The sequence below is a fragment of the Ixodes scapularis genome, unplaced genomic scaffold (assembly GCF_016920785.2).
Source record: "Ixodes scapularis isolate PalLabHiFi unplaced genomic scaffold, ASM1692078v2 PGA_scaffold7__128_contigs__length_106722199, whole genome shotgun sequence".
In the NCBI taxonomy this organism is placed as follows: Eukaryota; Metazoa; Arthropoda; class Arachnida; order Ixodida; family Ixodidae; genus Ixodes; species Ixodes scapularis.
The window spans coordinates 35410063-35427345 of record NW_024609882.1 but is presented as its reverse complement, the minus strand read 5'-3'; the positions used below and the strand labels follow the sequence as shown (position 1 = coordinate 35427345).

The following is a 17283-nucleotide window of genomic DNA, read 5'->3' as shown; positions in this document are numbered from 1 at the left end:
CCTTGAAGCGATCTGGCATAGTTAAGTTTGTACATGATGCAAAATCCTGAGACTGGGAATGAGATTTGAAAGAAAACGTGTAAGAAGACAGGAAAAAGGGGACAGGACAATGCCTCAAACTCAGCTCTGGGAATGAAATTTGAAAGAAAAAGTAAGACAGAAAAAAAGGGGACAGGACAAGCGTCACTCAGCTCAGGACAGCGTCTCAAAACTCAACTCAGCTGAAAACTCAGCTCAGGACAACGTCTCAAACTCAACTCAGTTGAGTTTGAGACTTTGTCCTGTCCCCTTTTTTTCTTCTTGCACTATTTCTTGCGAATTTCATTCCCAGTCTTGGGATTTTGCATCATAAGCAACATACACCAGCTCGCCTGCACCTTGACAATTTTTTAGTTTGTAATTGCCTTGGAGGTTTATTTTTTGGGACGGAAGAAACGCCGAGCAAAAAGCACAGATGCTGACACAACTTGAGGTTGAGGGGCGTTCTACCATCCTGTGGTGTCGAAAGAGGAAAAATGGGGGGGAGGGGGGAGGAAGGAGGGGGGGGGGGGGGGACTCCAGTCTCCCCCCCCCCCCCCCCCCCCCCCCCCTCCAGATATTTCGGACTGTTAAAGAAAACAATACGGGGAAAGAGGGCATGGTCGAGTTTATTTTAATCTGAAATTATTTATGCATACGTATAGCTACTGTCGCTCTTCACTGCATAAAAGATTGCGCAGATAGTCCCATTGTTAGAAACTCGTCAGAAGGCACTACTCGTCACATGCTCGGTGGTTCGGAAGTGCAAAGCTATGTCTTCTCTACCTAAATAACTGTGTCATTGGTAAAAAATAATAAATAAATAAACATAACAATAAACGCAAAAATAAAAAGCTGTAGAAAAAAAAACTATTAAGAATCCGCCGGAAGTGTTGTCTTCTTGCATATTCGGAGGCCCAGAACTACGAAGCAAGTTTCTCCTGCCGAAATGTGTACAGGCTAAAAGAAACACGTCCTAAAAACGTGAAATAAATTTTTTTTTTTTAATTACGTGTTGAACTTGAACAATTTTAGAAATCTTCCCCCATTAGTTAATTTATTCCTCAACATGAAAAAAAACAATAAATACATTATTTTGTACTCTGCAGATGGTAATGATATGTACTGTCTGTGGTGTTAATTTAAATGCTATACCTCAAACAATGTAGACAAAAAAAAATTACCAAGTTTAGGGCATGATTGCCCATAGATACGTGTTTGGATATTTCTTCGAAACTCGTCTTGAACAACAATAATCATATCTTAAGACAACACTTACCTAGGCTATACATAAATCATTCTTAAAAAGGTTAACATATCTACCATAAATAGCTTCGGCTATTGTGCGCTTCAAATATGGCACAAACGACAATTGTCAAAAACCCGTCGTCCTTCTTCGCTCCTTCGAGAATCGATTTCTTTAAAACCAAGCATGCCACATGATAGAAATAAGCGGTATTGTCTTTCGCGGGGAATGCAACACCGCATGTAAAAGTGTGAAAAAAAAAAAAAAGATTGTACCTCACTGTTTGAATCCAAATGAAACCGCTCGCCGGTCTTTTGAAGTTCGTCGAACTTCGAACTTTTACCCTAAAAGTTTGAAATTCGTCAAACTTTTGAATTTTCAGGAATCGAAAGTTTGATAATTTTCGAATTCTTTAGATTAACAAGTTTGAAAATTATCGAATTTTCTTGCATAGGAAGTTCGAAAGTTCGAAAAGCTTCAAACTTTTTAGTGCAAGAAGTTCGGAAGTTCGAAAATGATCAAATGTTTTAGTCTATCAAGTTCGAAGGTTCGACAAGCATCAAATTTTGCAGTGTAATAAGTTCGAAATTTCGAAAAGCGTCGAACTTCTTAGTTTAACAAGTTCGAAAATTCGACTTCTGTCAAATTTCTCGATATGGAAAGTTCGAAAATTCAAAATCTTTCGAACCTTTAGAAGCGCTCGATTCGATCATTGAACCTTCGGTTCGAAAAAAGTTCGCGGCATCCCTACAATCGACCATCCATCTCACACGTGACATGTCACGCGCACCAATTGCAAGAGAGATCTACGGTCACATTGGCCACAGCATCGTTTAAACTTTTTATGACTATGCTTCACCAATATTGCAACGTGTCCCCTCCTAGTACTTATAACCTCCTTATAATAACATTTTTCCTTTTTTCAGTTGGACAATGTGGCAATCAAGTCGGCTGCCGGTTCTGGGACTTCGCTTTAAGAGAACACACGTTATTGAAGGATGACTCTGTAAGCATCCACACCCATCCACCATAAAACTATGATTCACAAACTTTTATAAACATGCAATTTTTTAATTTTTTTTATTAAGGTTTTACATATTTGGTAAAAAAAAAATGAAGGCTACACCGGCTACACTGATGTGGTCTGTGCAGGTAGGTTATACAGCCAGGGAGACAAAATATAGGGGTATAATCATGATGATAAGTCGGTTAACAAAGTAAAATTTGTTGAATTACTTTTTTAATTATTGACTATACACCAACGTTACTAAAACATTCAGTTGGGAAACTCCCATAGAGACAGCTTCGAAAAAATGGCCCCAATGTGTCTCCGAGCACCGAGCTAATGACGAACACAACGCCACCATTTCTCCCGCAGCGGCCACTCGAGGAACTGCACGTTACTGCTATTTTGGCTTTCAGAACAGATACAGCGGAAGAGGTTACAGGGGTGCCACCCCCGTATCCCCGGCGGACGCGCCGCGTCAAACTACCCAAGTTAAAATGCACCTAGGTCAGGACGCGCTACCTGAAAGGACCGCTGAGGCATGGTTGTATAAAAACAATATAATTGTGCCACAAAACCCTGCAAACTAAAGACTTTAAAAACATAACGCGCCCCTCTTTTTGCACTAAACTCCAATAAATTTCATACAAAAAGAGCCTTTTCCGTTTGTTTTTACGCAAAAACAGGCTTTCAAAAAGCTCAAGGTGACCACAGTACAGACAAACGATAAAGAGTGGCGCTGTTGTCGCATTTAGCTCGGTCTCAGTGGATGCCAGCGGCCCAGGTTTCGACGGCGAGTTTCCCAAGATATTGTTCCACCGCGAAAATAATCCCTGGAGAAAAAGAGAAGGGGAAAAGGGGGGCACAAAGGACAAACACAAATCTCCAAACATAACTTAATCGACTGGTGCACGACCGGAAAAATCCGCCTGGTCCTGGTATCAAACCAGGAACCTCTCCATTTCCAGTGGAGCGCTCTACCGACTGAGCTAACCAGGAGTTTGACGTCAGAAGGGCATATGGGTTTTATCAGCCACCACCAGTCTAACACCAACAAGGATGAACGGCTTGCATTTTAAGGTTATGATTATAATGCAATTAAATGCAAAGGTGCAAGCGAGCTGGACAAGAATGACGAAAATAATCCCTCGAGAAGGGGAACAAAGGACAAACACAGTCAGCTAGCTGTGTTTGGAGATTTGTGTTTGTCCTTTGCTCCCCTTCTCCAGGGATTATTTTTGTCATTTTTGTTCAGCTCACTTGCACCTTTGCATTTCATATCATTATCAGTCATAACCGCTTTCACTTGTAGATGGCGGTAGCTGTCCAGAGGGTTGTGTCGAGATTTCTTTGTCCCCAGACACGAAACTGGGGAAACTAGCCCTTAACAGGTCCGCTGTAAAAAGAAATAACTGTATGAAACGCTCATTTCCCATCCTTTCTTCCAGACAAACAATACCTCCATGTGGAATTTCTTCAGGCGCTCGCAAAAGTCGCCAGACGACCTCCGAGCTCGAGTAAGTGGTTTGTCGAGATCTGTGCGACACATTTTGTAAATTAGAAAAGTGGCATGACTGCCTACGGGAACTAATGCGAGCTTGTAGGGTCACGTGTCTTCAGTTTTTCTTCAAACTCAAAATTTTTTTTCTAACCTTTTCTTCTTTTTTTTTGCGTCACTTTTGTGTGTTGGACAAATTATCGGCATTTATCGGGGCAGTGGCTTCACGATGGTCAGCAGCACTCGGGGCAGTAGCCGACCGCGACACCCCCTCGCCCGCCCCGGCACCCCCGAGCCCCGCTCTCACGTGACCCGCCGCGTCACCCCCCCTGAGCACTGCACCCGGGTGGTCCACCGCCTTACCCGCCCCCCACTTGTGACGCCACTGTATCGGGGCATGGGATTCCTCAGCCTCCAGGCGACATCCGAGCGACCGAAATACTTGCGAAACGACGCAATACCAATCAGGGAAGGAAACTAGACAAGGCGTGTGGTTCCCAAAAGAACCAGCAACAGCCTCGCGAAACGTTCAGTGTGGGTTGTGTTCTGGCTCCACTAAAAGTAAAGCCGTAGATAGAAACCTCCTTCTCCTGAAGTTTGTTTTTATTATTAAAATACAGGTCGAATTTCTGGGTTTTTCTCTCTTTTTGATCAAATCGTCTCGGGGGGGGGGGGGGAATTACAGGGATCCTGAACCTATTTTTAGATTTCGCAAAATAAGGTTGCAGAAGCGTTGAACGAGATGCTACAAACTCCAAAATATCACTCGGACATCAATATCTCAAACAGATACCCATATTTTTGAAAAAGGGAGCGATCAAGCGAGGACCGAGACATCACAATCCTCCTGGGACAGTTGAGAATGATGGGAAGCGGCCACACTTCTCCTCCTCACTTTGGTCTAACTGCTCGAGGGGACGAAGCGAACAGGAGAGGGAACGAGAACCGCGACGTGCATGTCTCATTGGCCTCTTCGGCCGTGTTGAACCGATCACTTCTTTGCCAAAAATACGGCCAACCGTTCGAGATATCGCAGTACGAGTGGTGTTTTCGGGTTTTGCAGCGTCCCACCTATCGCTCCCGCCTTGGTTTGCGAGTTCCAAATTTCGGTTCAACATCCCTTTACCATTCAAGACAGAGAAACCCTATTGTAACTTACGCTTAAAAAAAATTTTCAAAGGCAGTCATGGTCGACATGGAAGAAGGCGTCATCAATTCGGTGCTGCGAACGCCCCTGGGAAACATGTTCAGCAGTCATCAGTTCGTCACCGACGTCTCTGGCTCCGGAAATAACTGGTGAGTAAGCTGGGCACTTGTTTTGTTGCACGTCATATGGAAAAGCCGGAAACTCGGGGAGCATTAGTGGCCAAGCGCGTTGGCGCACCGCAGCTCGGAGCAAAAGCCCATGCTGCAGAACCCAGGAATCCTGGGTTCTATCAAAATGGCAGGGGTGAACGCCCCTGCTCGTTTCTATCTGGATGAGCGTCACACCGGTGTGTGATCGTGTATCACTACTGCACGATGCTTGCTGAAGACACCAGGCTAGCGACGGTACTACACTGGCTAAATGTCTCATCTACAGTAGAGACACCGGACGCCTATAGGGGCTGACAAACTTCTCGCGCACGCACAACGCAATTATTTAGACACTTCCGTTTCTCTACCGTCTAGGGCGGTTGGATTCCACGAATATGGATCGAAGTACGGATCCGAGATCATGGAAAGGGTTCGCCGGGAGGCCGAACTCTGCGACTGTTTGCAAGGTTTCTTCTTGCTTCATTCGTTGGGTGGTGGTAGGTACTACACATTCTTTAGTGGAATTCTTTTGTTAAATAAATTTGTTGCATAATCAGGTCACTGTAAACGAGTGTTAACTTGCCACACTAGAGTACACCCGCCGGCAATATGAAGGTGAACACCTTACCTGGTTTCTTGCCTGTTTTACAGCTCCCTAAAGCTATATTAACTCTCAACGTCTCAAATGGTACGTGGCTTGGGGTCTAAACTTTGCGTTCTAGCGCTCTTCTGGAACAGAGCTTGTTCCAAAACTTGCAGGAGCGTCAAAAACAAGAAGAGGGCTGTTTACCTTCATATCGCTCACGGGTGTGCCTGTCAAAGGTTACGAACCCTCAAAAGTTGTTCTCTGGCTCCATGTCAATGACTGTAAGACTATGAGGAGAGAAATTGAATTTTGGATGTGGAAATGCTCATTGAAGTGTGCAGTCCCTCGTTGCAATGCCTAGAGAATGAATTTGTTTTATGTTCAAGGCACGGGTTCTGGCCTTGGAACGGCTGTACTCGAGATGCTTAGTGAAGAGTTCCCGGGTGTATTCAGGTGAGACAATCTTCGCGTTTTTATAAATGTTCGCACCACCTCCACAATAACCACAAGTTTTTGTAGCCCATTCCGAGCATCGAGGAAACTCGGTCTTTTCTGAGTTACCTTTTTCTTACGCGAGCAACTACACAGGGAAGTGTCTCCAGGCTGGAAGCACTGCATGGATCATATGTGGTACCTGCGGAGTATCTTGCAGGTCTCACTTTGTCTGTATGAGAACTTTAAGGGGAAGGCTCTAAATCGAGTTTATTTCACAGGTAAGGATCAGTAGCTTATAGACGCGTTGCACTCATGCCAGATTGCAGCCATCATTGCTGACCGCTTCTCGTCTTACCAAGGTGTTGAGCCACTGAATCGGGCGACGACAAGCCTCCACAAAGGCCTATGCTGGGGAGAACTTTTCCTGCTGTGGTAATGATTACCTAAGTGAAATAAATGGAATAAGAAAATGGAAAAACTGAAGGTCGGTTGTGGTGGTGCCCACACAAGGTTGCCACAAAGCGTCTATTAGAACCTTCAACAAGGTCATAAACTGGCCCAAGTGGTAGTGGACCATGAAAAAAACAGCACATACAAATGGAAATCAAAGCCGCTAACTCATACACATCGCTGTCAGAGCTGACGACAATGTTTCAGTAATTGTTGAGTGCACTGGGCTCTTCCGGTGATGTTTGCTGTTTGCTTGTTCAACCGTGTCGATCCTCTGTTTGGTTCTTCTCTTACAACTTATATTTAGATTCTGCATGCTGCATGTTCATCGCATCAAAAACTGCTTTCTCTCTTTGTGCTAACAGGTTTGACATTCCTGTGTTTCCGTCTGCCACTGACGACGTCATAACTTCGCCCTACAACACCGTGTTTGCACTGGAGAAGATAACAGAGTTTGCAGACTGCTCCTGTCCTGTCGAGAATGAAGTAAACCTCCTTTTGTGACCCCGCTTGTTAGATTTGTCTTGCTGCCAAGGATGTTACTAATCCATTAAAGGGATGCTGAACCAAACATTTCAGTGTCTATAATGAGTGGTGCACCATCTTTCCATGAGCCAGCAGCCACCGGTGTGTGCGAGCACACGCAACGAAATTAACGTCGTCATATCCCCCATTCAAGCCTATTAAAGGGGCCCTGCAATGACTTTTTGACTGGTTTTTAATTTGCACTGAACCTGAGCGTACTGAACGTAGTAACTTAATCCAACTTTTCTTTTCTCAAATTTCGCTTTATTTTAAGGGGGGAGGCTGGTCTTTAACTTTGTGTTTTTTATCTTTCATTTATCGTGCTGAAATTCAGGATACTAATGTATTTATCAGTAGTGATTTCAAATGTGCAATTAGTTTTCAGATAGCTTTACGAAATCATGAGTTATTAATAAATTTGCCATTTTAATTAGGTTCTCTTTACGGGTCGTTAGCGTAAAATTCTTCAGAATCTTTCAGAAATTTTTGTAGAATTGCATTAACCTAGACATGTTTTGTGCGGTGATGCTATTTTTGTCGCTTTATATCTCATACAATAATTTTAATTAATTAATCTAAAAAAGATATAACCTCCCATTTTGTGCAACTTCATTTTAAATGTTTTCTACCAATATAATATCATTCGATTAGGCTTAAAATAGCATCACCGCACAAAACATGTCTTGGTGAATGTAATTCTATAAAAAATTGTGATATATTCTGAACAATCTTATGGAAACAGCCCGTAAGGAGGACCTAATTAAAATTACAAATTTGTTAATAACTCAGGATCTAGTTAAGCTATCTAAAAATGAATTGCATACTTGAAATCACCACTGAGAAATACATCAGTATACTGAATTTCAGCTTGATAAATGAAAAATAAAAAACAAAAAGTTAAAGACCAGCCTCCCCCCTTAAAAGTTATAGGCAAATTAGAATTACAAAAACAAGCAAAAAATAACCTCCTTCATGACGTCGTAGGTCCTGCCTTGAGTGGCCTTGAACTAGAGGAGGAGTAGTGGGCTCATCGAGCGCACACGGCTGCCGCACTCCGTGTCGACGGCTCGAGAGGGCGCCACTAAAGCACGTGTTGGATAGGCTGTATGAAGCGGGCGGCCAGGGCAGCTCGTATTGCATTTGCAGCGCGACTAAACACTAATTCGGCATAACATTTCATTGGCCACAAACGACAGCAAACACGGGGTAAAGATCAGTTCAGAACGGGAGCCACTTCGCGCTGACGCACCGCCAAATGGCCAAATCGCCAACAGGGCCCGCGCCGAAGGCCTTCGGAACGCACGGAACCGGTCGGATTCTTAAGCCGGTATTTGACCACAGCGCCGCCGCGTACATCCGGGACCTTTCTACGCTCCTCGTTTGTCGTAGCCTCATCCCACTAGCCTTTTCTAGTATGCGCCGTTTTTTTCCGCCGCTTGGTGGCGGGTATGTCGACGGGTCATTTCTCGTTTCCGTACTTTCTAAACTGCATTTGTTTCTTTTCTGATCTAAAATAGTGAACAAAAACTACTTTCATACATAATTGAAACGGTTCGCGACACTTATATTTTGTATCTCGACTAAAAAAACACTCTTAACGGCTTTGACCAGTGGCAAGCCCAGGACCAAAGACGTCACATTTTGCGCGCTTTCGGTACTGCGGGTCGCCCTCGTCGATGGAGGAGGTTTCCGCGTCGTCCGGTTAAAATATGACGCACTGATATTTAGTTACTCTCTCCGTGCCTGCTGGCTTGCCCCAACCCCAAGAGACGTAGAAACCGCAAAAAGGGTAGACGCTTAAATATGATTGCAGGGCCCCTTTAAGTGTGAATGGGTGATATGATGACGTCAATTTCGTTGCGTGTGCTAGTGCACACCGGCAGCTGCTGACTCATGGAAAGATAATGTGCCACTTATTATAGACACTGGAATGTTTGGTTCAGCATCCCTGTAAGGGCGAGCCTCTATCTTATTCTTCACCAATTCCCATTGTACAGCAGTGGCTCCCAAGGGTGCATGCTATGGGGATTTTTTCATTCTCAAAACTTACGGTTATCGCCAAGTCTGTAAAGAGTGCTGTGTCATCAAGTAGGTGCCATTTCTAAGAAAGGTGTTTTTTTAAGTCTGGAACCCGCTGCAGTTTGAATAGACTCAAGGCTGACAATTGCTCAAATTTAGTATCATTATTTTCTCAAGTTCATCCTGCAATTCCTTTTCTTCAGGGTTGTTGTCTTAGGAATTCGTCATATCAGTTTAAACATTGCTTCAAGCCAAACTGTATCAGCTCGTAACTAGCTTGGAAAACAAATTCTCATGCACTTCCATGTCATTCAACAGCCTAGATGCTGATACTTTCTTTTCTTGAAGGTAATACGACATGAGATGTAAGTTACAAACGAACACGTAGGGAATGAGTGAACTGCCAGAGCTGAACTTATTCATAGTGCATACCGTATATGCTTGCATAGTCGCAACAATTTATAGCATGGGTGGAGGCCTTATATACAAAAAAATTGTTTTTGTTTAAACAATATCAATGTTTGCCAGCACCTTCTCCAGGAAATAGTGCCTCTTGCCAGCACATTCTCCTGGAAATAGTGCTTCTTGCCAGCACATTCTCCTGGAAATAGTGCTTCTCTGTCAGCACAGGTGCACTGCAGGAAAGCGGTAGCACGAGAAATCCACATGCATTTGTTTTCATGCTCGCACTGGACTGGTGTGATCGAAATGTGTGCGACTACTATACTGCAATTTAAAGAAAAATCAAACAAGAAATAAATAAATGAACTAGCATATAAAGCAAAGGTTCATTCCCCACAGCTTTCCACATTTTCGCATTGTGTAACCACACTTCTGTGGTTACACAGAGGAGCACACTCAACTGTCACCAAGTCAGAAAGCAGCTTGTGGACCCATTATTTGAACACCACTCGTTTAGAAACGCTGTCACTATTCTAATATCGTTTAGAAAATGAAAACATAAGTGAAGAAAGCAACATGCAGGTGTTTGTCAGAATCAATGCTTTGAGGGTCCACTGTCCAATCAGAAAATGCTCTTAGAGCAGTAAAGGAACCCATAAGGAGGGAGGGTGCCAGAAGTTTTTAGGAAAAGGGGGGGGGGGGGGGTGTGCAAGGTCCTTTAGGCGGGAGGATGGTAGTAAGAGTGGGATTTTCCTTCTCTTCCCCAAACATTTATGTAAAAGTGTCTGAAATGTTGACAGGAAAAGGGGGGGGGGGGGGGGGGCAACATTTGTTTTAGCACCACTGCACATGAATGCCTTTGGTTGTGTTTTACAGGCACTGATGAGTGTCTGTAACCGCATCCTCAAAATGGGGTTGAAGACCAAAACAACGCTGGCGAGTTCCAAGGACTCCGTACTCTGCCAAAAAGCCCGTCCTTTCGACCAAATGAACAACATTGTGGCCAACTTGCTCCTCAACCTCACAAGGTATACACTCTGTTGCCGGCCTGCAGCAGCTGCATTATAACGTCCCAGCTCAAAGACTAGCTTGGCATTGCTAGGCATTTTCAAGACAGAGAAGCCCCCTTGCATCAATGCAACAACGCTTGGCAACCGTCCCACGAAGCAGTAAATCCCAAATATCTTAAGTATCGTCAAATGGAATGGTGGGCTTGGAAACCGATAACAACAGAAGGGGGGGGGATGGGGGGACAAACTACTGTTATAGTAAATCGACTCCTCTCCCAACACCCCCTTCATTGATTAACTAATTGTGCATACTACGTAAATACTTGTCGGAAAACTTTCTCGTTGACATCGTAAGCTTGCTAGCCCTATCGTCAACAGTAGTACCATACTTTTTGGTCTTTTAAGTAGCATCCCACCATAAACGGCAGTCGTCACAAAAAGGTTGGTACTACTACGCGCCTCTTCATACAAGTCACAGGGATGATGTGCAGTTGCTGCTGCAGCAGATTTATGTCGCAAAACTTTGTATTGCCAGAAGCCATTCCTTCTTCATCATAAATGTCAATACAGCCTACATCTTGCACAGTTAAGGTCCACTCTTAAATGTGAAAAAAAAACACATAAGTTACAACATTGCAGAAAATGCACCAACAGAAATTTACAAGAGAAAAAAAATGTGTGACTTACACGTCAAAAAATACCGTAAATTTCAACAGGGCGGGCATTCATTCTGCCGGTTGGTTGTTGCAGTTCAGCGCGATTCTCTGGCAGCCTCAACGTGGACCTGAACGACATCTGCACCAATCTGGTCCCGTACCCGAGGCTGCACTTCTTCGTCTCCAGCGTCACTCCCCTCTACTCCCTCCTCGATGTTGATCTCCCACCCCGGAAGTATGAAATACCCTTCCTACAGTTGTCGGATGATATCACGTCCCGCTGTCACGAGAGTCGCTTGACGTTCAGAAAGCGTCAGATTGAGAGCTTATGCATCGTGGCGGTGTCAAACGGATGTCCCGCGGGTAGCTTCTTGGCTAAAGTTGCGTGCACCCACAAACGTCTCGTGGGTACACGCAACTCTCTTTGCTCACGAAACAAGTGAGCAAAGTCGACAGCAAACTGCTTTTAGCTGCAGTGACTCTCGTTTAAATGGTGCAACTGTGAGCTTCACCCGATCTCGCTCGGCTGGCCGAGGCGACATAAATAAGGCATCAAACTATAATCTAAGACAAGTTAGGAACCCCGTAGATGCTCCGCCTGGAGGGCGACTTTTCTGCACTTGGCAATACTTCGCAACATATGCGGCCAAAGCCTGGTGGAAGGCACAGAGCGTGTGCTAGAGGTGGAGCATCCACTAGGTTCTTAAAGGAGGTGTGAAACGATTTTAACGTTGAAAGAATTGGCATCTTCTGCTTTTGATATTGTTCACCTTGTCACAAATGACAGAAAGCACACCTCCTTTCATCGAAATGTTGCGATTCCGCCGCGTAATAGCGAGGCAAAACTTTGAATATTGCCCAACCTGCAGCCGCGAGCGGCGGCCATGAGAAACACGCGGCACGACGTCAATGGGGAATCTTGTAGAAAGATAGCAAGTTGTGTGAATACCTGCTCGATAAAAGGTAACTTTTCTATAAATCTTGGTGTTCCAATATAAATATAAATGCGTCAAAAACCTGGTATCATCGACAAAACTTTTATTATACGGAGTTTTAGTGGCGCCATCTATCCTAGGTCCACAAAACCGTCAGTTCTATCTGCTGCCGCGAACAGCCGCCAGAAGCTGGAGGGGGAGGGGGACAGGGCCGGACGGGTATGGCCGGACCCGGATGAGACTTTCCTCCTTTCACCATACTGTTCGCGCGGCGCCTGCCAGCACGTGGTCACGCGGTCGCGAGCGGATGAGTTCTCGCTGCTCACTGATGGCTCTAAAGAGAGAACTTTTCCGGAACCCCACGCCTACCCCATCAACGTCGCTGCGCACGCGACCCGGAAGACTATGGACGAGTTGAGAGGCGACAAAAACCTGGATCTTTTTCATTTTTTTAAAGTAAAAACTAGGGTATGCAGGCAAAATCTGTTTTTTGTAGTTCACTTCAGAAGTGTCAGGCATCAACTGCCACAATTATTTAAGCAAAACCTAGAAAATTGTTGCACAGCTCTTTTGACCAGTCACCAGTAATAAGCGAGCTTTATTCACTAATTTAGCTTCGTTTCACCAGACCAAGCAGGCATCATTAGATGTAGTATCACTTCGTGACAATTCAGCAGCTCCAGATATGTACCTGTGTAGAACTGTTTTCATTTCATGGTCCCTTCAGCAGACTGGCGACATTTTAAGCGTGGCAGACGAGAGAATTACGGTTTGCTGTGTTCTGGGTCAATTCAGGCTGGATCAGATGTTCACGGATGCGTTCAGCGGACAGCAGCAACTGGTGCAGTGCGACGTGAAGCGAGGCGTTCAGCTGGCCTGCGCACTTCTCGCCAGGGGAAGCGTCGGCATCTCGGACATGCGCCGAAACCTGGACAGGTCTGTGGCCCCCCTCCCCACCCCAAGGCATTTTGGTGACCATTGTTGCGCATCATCGGTGCGGTCCAACTGTGGCATTGAAGTCTGGATAATCCACCTCGAATGCACTAAAGTTCTAAACATACGCTCTAATTTGTCACATCTGAAGTAACCATTCAACTTTGCTCTTGGCGCGCACATACCGTAAAATACTGCAGAAGCGCACACTTTGTTTAAGCCCTCGCTATTAACATTTCACAAAGTTCGCAATTCTGGAAATTATACTTTGCACTTGATTTCACCAGACAAGCGCCCATATCTAGACCAGCCAAGTTTTCAGTGAAAGTGGGGTGCGCGCTTCTTCAGTATTTTATGGTAGACATTTCTGATCGCAGAGCTCATTACTTTCTCCAAAATGTAATGTTTCTCGTGCTCCGCCTTTCTTTAAAACTGTGTTGTACAGTTGCGTCATCAACCTTACTGATCCATACTTCACAGATCCTTCTAAGCGGAATCGGGTTTGTCCCTGGGACTGTCGGGCAACGTGAGAAGAACCTCTAAAGGCTATAGCTTTGAAGTACATCTTCTCCGCCGTATAACATACATAGTGGCTGTTGGATTGACCTTCTGTTATTTCGGTACCACCCCTCCGGTTACTTTACAATGTTACTGTACTCAGTTTCGCGTCGTGACGGACAACAGCAGACGCCACGAGCCTTACTGGCCAATTTGCCACTGTGAACGTACGATGAGACTTTGCATTACCTTCGTCGCCGTGCCCACTCCTGGAGGTCAAGTGACACTCTCACAGTTTTGGATTGTCTTCCATGGCTCGTAGCATTTTCTGCGGTCTATCGTAAGGTTAAATGGAGTGCAGCTGGTTCCTCCCACTTGGTTTCATGGTCATCTCAGTGGCTAACGCAGTTGCCACCGTTTATTTGGAGACCACGAACACACCCAGCTATACTTTGTTTCACATTGAAAAGGACCGCAGAGGAGAGGTCACTGCAAGCCATTGGGGCCAATCTGATGTAGTGCAATGCCGCGTGAACGTAGAGAGGGGTGCAATGACGCGTGCAGCACGTAGTCGCGCGACGCATTTACAGCGCTGGATTGACTGGGGTGGCTAGCAGCATCCGCTAAGGTCCATTGTAAGGTGAAACGGAGTCTATGTGGGTACAGCCACTTGCAAAAAATGCTTTAGAAAGAAAAACGGGCAAGTAGGTAAATTATGAGTCGGTGCATTCAGGATCCGAGAGGACGTGCGGTTTGTGCATTGGAACCGGGACGGTTGGAAGACGGGCCTCTGTTCAGTGGCACCCGTGGGGCACCCTTACTCCCTGCTCACCCTCTCCAACACCACCGCCTTTCACCACACGCTGGGACAGATGCAGTCGCGGTTCCTCAGGCTGTACAACCGCAAGGTGAGCAGATCCACACCTTCCGGTAACGTACTAGACGCCGCCGTCGCTTCCTGAATCCTAGACAAACCGCAAACAAGCCGCACGAGAGACTCCAGACTGACTTCGGACGTTTGGATCGTAGGGCGTCAAACGTTTCCAACGAGTGCATTTGAGGCGACATCTTCGGCGTGCCGATTTAGTTTGCAGGTGTGGTGACGAAAAAGGCATTCTGAAAACGCTCTGGTGTTGGAGGAGAAAAAGGTAAACTTTTGCACAATGATTGATGCTAGGAAATGTAGTGCTGTTACAAAGTGAAGTGCCTTTTTAGCACATTGCCAAAATACAACTTACATATGTTGGTACACATTAGTTTAATTCTGTTGCATTTTGTGCCAGGAACTTTCCGAGGCATTACACAATCATGTATGTGCAGCGTAATGGGCTCAAAAGCGTCGCGACACGTTTTGAATGCACCAGACCTGCTGCCAGAAACTGCTTTGGGGGGCTTAAAGGGGGATGCAACCCTCCCCCTTTAAGCCCTTCAAGGTCAACTTTTTTAAATGAAAAAGTTGATATACACCAGTTGAAAGTTTAGTTTTTGGTGACATAGCAAATATTGGATCAACGAAAAAGACCTGGGCAATGTTTCGGGCGTAACGTCGTATCTCGGCAAACCCCCCCCCCCCACACCCCCTCTTCAAGCCGAATGCCTCCCCCTCCCCCCATGCCTGACCCATCAATCTGCCCCGGTCTGCTGCCTTCACTTTCCCCAACCATAGCTAGCATAGTGAACTCAGGGGAAAAAAAAAAGTCCAAGTTATAAAACGTAACATGCTTTACGACTCGCATGTAACACATGCTTCGTTCTACGCGTTGCAGGCACACGTGCACCACTTTCTTCAAGTGGATTCGATGGAGGACTGCCATTTCGTTGACGGACTTTCCAGTCTCTCGAGCCTCTCCGCCGAATACAAGGCAATGGAGAACACGGACTTCAGCAAGCTCACCGTCCCGCGACTGAAAGTCGTCCTGTGAAGAGTGGTGTGCTCCTTCGCTGCAACGACGTAGAGGAAAGACGACCGGTCACAACCGACAAGGATTCTTTATTGTCTGCAACTGCTCATTTCTCTTAAATATACTCTCAACTAAAAATACACCATGAAGGTGGTAGTAGTAGTTGTTGACTGGGCCGAAAAACGTGGGTTGCGTCAAAACGTACACAGACTACAGAGACGGTCCCATTTCGTTTTCTCTCCAAAATATCACATGACGAACGCAACCTGGACTCAAAAGAAAGAGACTGTATTTTTCACTCCGCCTCGAAAGCGCTGCTTAATGACGCGCTCCAAAAATCGATAATGTAACGTAGGATGTTGATTCGCGATTATGGGCACGACACATGTGTGACCATGCATCAGAGGTACAAGTTCCGTGAATTAGGGCCATGTCAATTCCTGTACGGCACGCGTAAAATACAAAAAAGCCTCCATTGTAAGATCAGCTTTGTTTGTCACTTTGCTACGTGCATTCCCCTAATCCCTGTACTGGTATTACAGGCACACCTCAACTCTACTTTGCTATAGAAAGGTACAATTGAAAACCCATGGCTTTAAAAGAGAGCATACCCTTTTCAGGGAACACCACACTATGCTAGAGACGCACTGTGTTGTGCATGTAACAGTCTTGAAGAGTAACACTTTCCAGTAGGTTCTTTAAAACAATGGATAGTAACTTCGAGCCCCTAGATATTATGATGTAGTCTTTTCTGCCAGTAGCACAAAACTGCTTTGCTATTTCAAATCTTTGTTGTTGCTTTTTAATGCAGAGTAAGATTTATTCTATAATACAAAAACCTGCCCCTAAAAAAAAAAAAAAAAAAAAACGCTTGGCAAGTGATTTTTGGCAGACTTTTGCCCCCTATTCCTTCCTCCCTCCCCCTCCCTCCCTTCTTTCCCTACGTCACTAAACCGTAAAATGCCTGCAACTCATATGGGTAGATTAAAGAAAGACCTGGCACCTTTTATCAATCCATTCATACAATTTACAGAAGGTAAAAAGACTATTTCTTCTGCAAGGCAGATAATCATCTTATCCTCCTCCCTTCCAAACTGCGAGAGCTTTGCATGTTTTGTGCACAACAGGAAAAAGATAATTCTCTTGAGAGAAGAAAAAAAAAAAAGAAAAGTCATAAACACAGTGTATGTAAACTCCAAGTTTTGGGATTAAATTTTCTTGTGATGTTAAGAATATGCGGCATTTTTGTTTTACCTTTGCACACGTGCAGTGCTGTATACTGTAGAGGCGTGGCTCAGTCTCGAAGCCCATAACAATGCAATATTTCTTTTAACGAGTGTCCATTGGGGCATTAAGGTCACGACATAGTTCACTGAACCACTTTAACGCTAGTGTGCAAAACACTCCATGCCAGCTAAGATCAATGGTTGCACTTGGAAACTATTTGATTTTACTAGCTGGAACGCTAAGATGAAAACATCAGTAATATATAGGATGAGAACACTTTTTTTTTTTTGCTAACTGCCTCAAAGCATGTAACACAAAATAAATAAAGATCTGAGAAATTTCAATCAACCCAAAGCCTACATGGCAAGGCAAATTTAGAATCACAAATCTCTTCCAACTGATTCTCTTTACGCGAGAAACAGTCTCCGCTCCGACAACATGGTGCAGCATAAGTACTGGGGCAGTTCTAAAATATAGTTTTCTTTAGTCTACATATTTTCTGCGACACACTTTCCAAATGCTTTTTGTCCCTCTTTCGGGTTCTTGCAAAGGACCAGCAGCAATCCGCCAACATGGGCAAGAGTAACCATCACCGTGGTACCAGGAACTCTTCACGTCAGTCTAGAAACAACTGCTGCGTCA

At 44.9% G+C, this 17283-nt stretch overlaps 2 protein-coding genes across 2 annotated transcripts in view; one reads left to right on the top strand and one right to left on the bottom strand.

The window, feature by feature from the left end:
• LOC8026196 (adenylate cyclase type 8) overlaps positions 1–17283 on the bottom strand; it is a 295086-nt gene that overhangs the window by 62444 nt on the left and 215359 nt on the right. The gene's annotated exons all lie outside the window — the stretch shown is intronic.
• Positions 2196–15563, top strand: LOC121833089 (tubulin epsilon chain-like). Its single transcript, XM_042286166.1, has 10 exons — positions 2196–2270; positions 3719–3787; positions 4949–5064; positions 5440–5561; positions 6037–6103; positions 6901–7021; positions 10358–10509; positions 11242–11382; positions 12878–13018; positions 15280–15563. Exons 2-10 carry the CDS (start codon positions 3734–3736, stop codon positions 15419–15421), a joined length of 1056 nt encoding a protein of 351 aa, XP_042142100.1. The 5' UTR covers positions 2196–2270; positions 3719–3733; the 3' UTR covers positions 15422–15563.

Coding starts and splice junctions, on each gene's coding strand:
- LOC121833089 (XM_042286166.1), top strand. CDS start 3,734: ATGTGGAATTTCTTCAGGCGCTCGCAAAAGTCGCCAGACGACCTCCGA. Junction 3,788..4,948: donor CAGACGACCTCCGAGCTCGA/GTAAGTGGTTTG, acceptor AAATTTTCAAAG/GCAGTCATGGTCGACATGGA. Junction 11,383..12,877: donor GTTGATCTCCCACCCCGGAA/GTATGAAATACC, acceptor GGGTCAATTCAG/GCTGGATCAGATGTTCACGG.